The sequence below is a fragment of the Nanorana parkeri genome, unplaced genomic scaffold, assembly GCF_000935625.1.
Source record: "Nanorana parkeri isolate BGI_ZX_2015 unplaced genomic scaffold, ASM93562v1 scaffold1452, whole genome shotgun sequence".
Classification (NCBI taxonomy): Eukaryota; Metazoa; Chordata; class Amphibia; order Anura; family Dicroglossidae; genus Nanorana; species Nanorana parkeri.
This window is the reverse complement of record NW_017307720.1, coordinates 33,071-35,280: the sequence shown is the minus strand read 5'-3', so window position 1 is coordinate 35,280 and position 2,210 is coordinate 33,071. Positions and strand designations below refer to the sequence as shown.

The following is a 2,210-nucleotide window of genomic DNA, read 5'->3' as shown; positions in this document are numbered from 1 at the left end:
ATCAACATCACATTTAGTAATGAGAGAGTCCCCCATGTGACCGTAAACCCTAAACTGCCTAGATCACATCTAACATAAGGCTTGTGAGGTTTTCACACCCTTAGAGACTGCAGAGAGTCTACTGTTTTCAATCAGACAGATCCGGTCTGGTAGACATGCAGTGAGATGAGAGAGATCAGCAAAGTGTATGTAACTTGAGAGGGTCAGCAAAGCACACAAGGCTTGGGAGCATTTCACACCCTTAGAGACTGCAGAGAGCCTACTGTTTCCAATAAGACAGCCCCTGTCTGCTAGACACGCATTGAGATGACAGAGATCTGCAAAGCACATGAAGCTTGGGAGGGTTTCACTTACTTAGAGACTGCAGAGAGCCTACTGCTTCCAATGGGAGAGACATGCATAGAGATGAGAGGATCAGCAAAGCCCATAAGCCTTGGGAAGGTTTCACACCCTTAGAGACTGCAGAGAGTCTACTGATTCCAATGGGACAGCCCCTGTCTGGTAGACTTACATACACATGAGAGAGATCAGCAAAGCACAGGAGGTTTGTGAGGGTTTCACTTACTTAGAGACTGCAGAGAGCCTACTGCTTCCAATGGGAGAGACATGCATAGAGATGAGAGGATCAGCAAAGCCCATAAGCCTTGGGAAGGTTTCACACCCTTAGAGACTGCAGAGAGTCTACTGATTCCAATGGGACAGCCCCTGTCTGGTAGACTTACATACACATGAGAGAGATCAGCAAAGCACAGGAGGTTTGTGAGGGTTTCACTTACTTAGAGACTGCAGAGAGCCTACTGCTTCCAATGGGAGAGACATGCATAGAGATGAGAGGATCAGCAAAGCCCATAAGCCTTGGGAAGGTTTCACACCCTTAGAGACTGCAGAGAGTCTACTGATTCCAATGGGACAGCCCCTGTCTGGTAGACTTACATACACATGAGAGAGATCAGCAAAGCACAGGAGGTTTGTGAGGGTTTCACTTACTTAGAGACTGCAGAGAGCCTACTGCTTCCAATGGGAGAGACATGCATAGAGATGAGAGGATCAGCAAAGCCCATAAGCCTTGGGAAGGTTTCACACCCTTAGAGACTGCAGAGAACCTACTGCTTCCAATGGGAGAGACATGCATAGAGATGAGAGGATCAGCAAAGCCCATAAGCCTTGGGAAGGTTTCACACCCTTAGAGACTGCAGAGAACCTACTGCTTCCAATGGGAGAGACATGCATAGAGATGAGAGAGATCAGCAAAGTAGGTGGGGCTTGGAAGGGTGCAGAGAACCCCCTGCTTCCAGTGGGACAGCCCCCGTCTGGTAGACTTGCAGTGAGATGAGAGACGAGAGATCAGCAAAGCACAAAAGGCTTGTGAGGGTTTCCCACCCTTAGAGACTGCAGAGAGTCTCCTGCTTCCAGTGGGACAGCCCCTGTCTGGTAGACATGCATACACATGAGAGAGATCAGCAAAGTACATGAAGCTTGTGAGGGTTTCACTTCTTTAGAGACTGCAGAGAGCCCCCCGCTCCCAGTGGGACAGCCCCTGTCTGGTAGACGTGCACAGGGATAAGTGGGGTTCAGGTATATTGGGGTGCAGACTGACCTTGTCCGTGCAGCAGGCAGAGCAGGATAAGGAGACGTCTGTGCGGCTCCATCATCATCACGGCTCTCGGTCAGGAGAAGGGGGGGGGGGATTTGGGATTTTGGGCTGGGTGTAGCTCACACTCAAAGCTCGCTCTGTCCTCTTCTCCTCACAGCCGGCGCCGTTCATTGGACACTAAAAATAATCCGGAGACTTTTTTTTCCTGGACCTCGGCACACTCGGCAGGCACGGTGCCTGGGCGCCCGGAGGAGCCGACTCCCAGCGGAGGTGGTAGCCGGAACCCCCCCGGGGGAATCACCGGCAACGTGGGCTGATTTACTGACATTCTCGGAGGAGGGCGTCCCAAAAAACTTTATATTTAGTTTCCCCCAATACTTGTATGGTGTCACAGGGACAGGAAGTGATGATAAATGTCTCCAGCAGCTTCCCCCATTACTTGTATGGTGTCACAGGGACAGGAAGTGATGATAAATGTCTCCAGCAGCTTCCCCCATTACTTGTATGGTGTCACAGGGACAGGAAGTGATGATAAATGTCTCCAGCAGCTTCCCCCATTACTTGTATGGTGTCACAGGGACAGGAAGTGATGATAAATGTCTCCAGCAGCTTCCCC

General features: G+C 50.6%; 1 protein-coding gene across 1 annotated transcript in view; it reads right to left on the bottom strand.

Moving 5' to 3' along the window:
• The window catches only part of ITGA10 (integrin subunit alpha 10), a 42,208-nt gene extending 40,553 nt beyond the window's left edge, over positions 1–1,655 (bottom strand). The window contains exon 1 of the mRNA XM_018570072.1: positions 1,598–1,655. Within this exon, the coding sequence (XP_018425574.1) occupies positions 1,598–1,655 (58 nt within the window). The remainder of the gene's footprint in view (positions 1–1,597) is intronic.
• Positions 1,656–2,210: the final 555 nt, after the last annotated feature.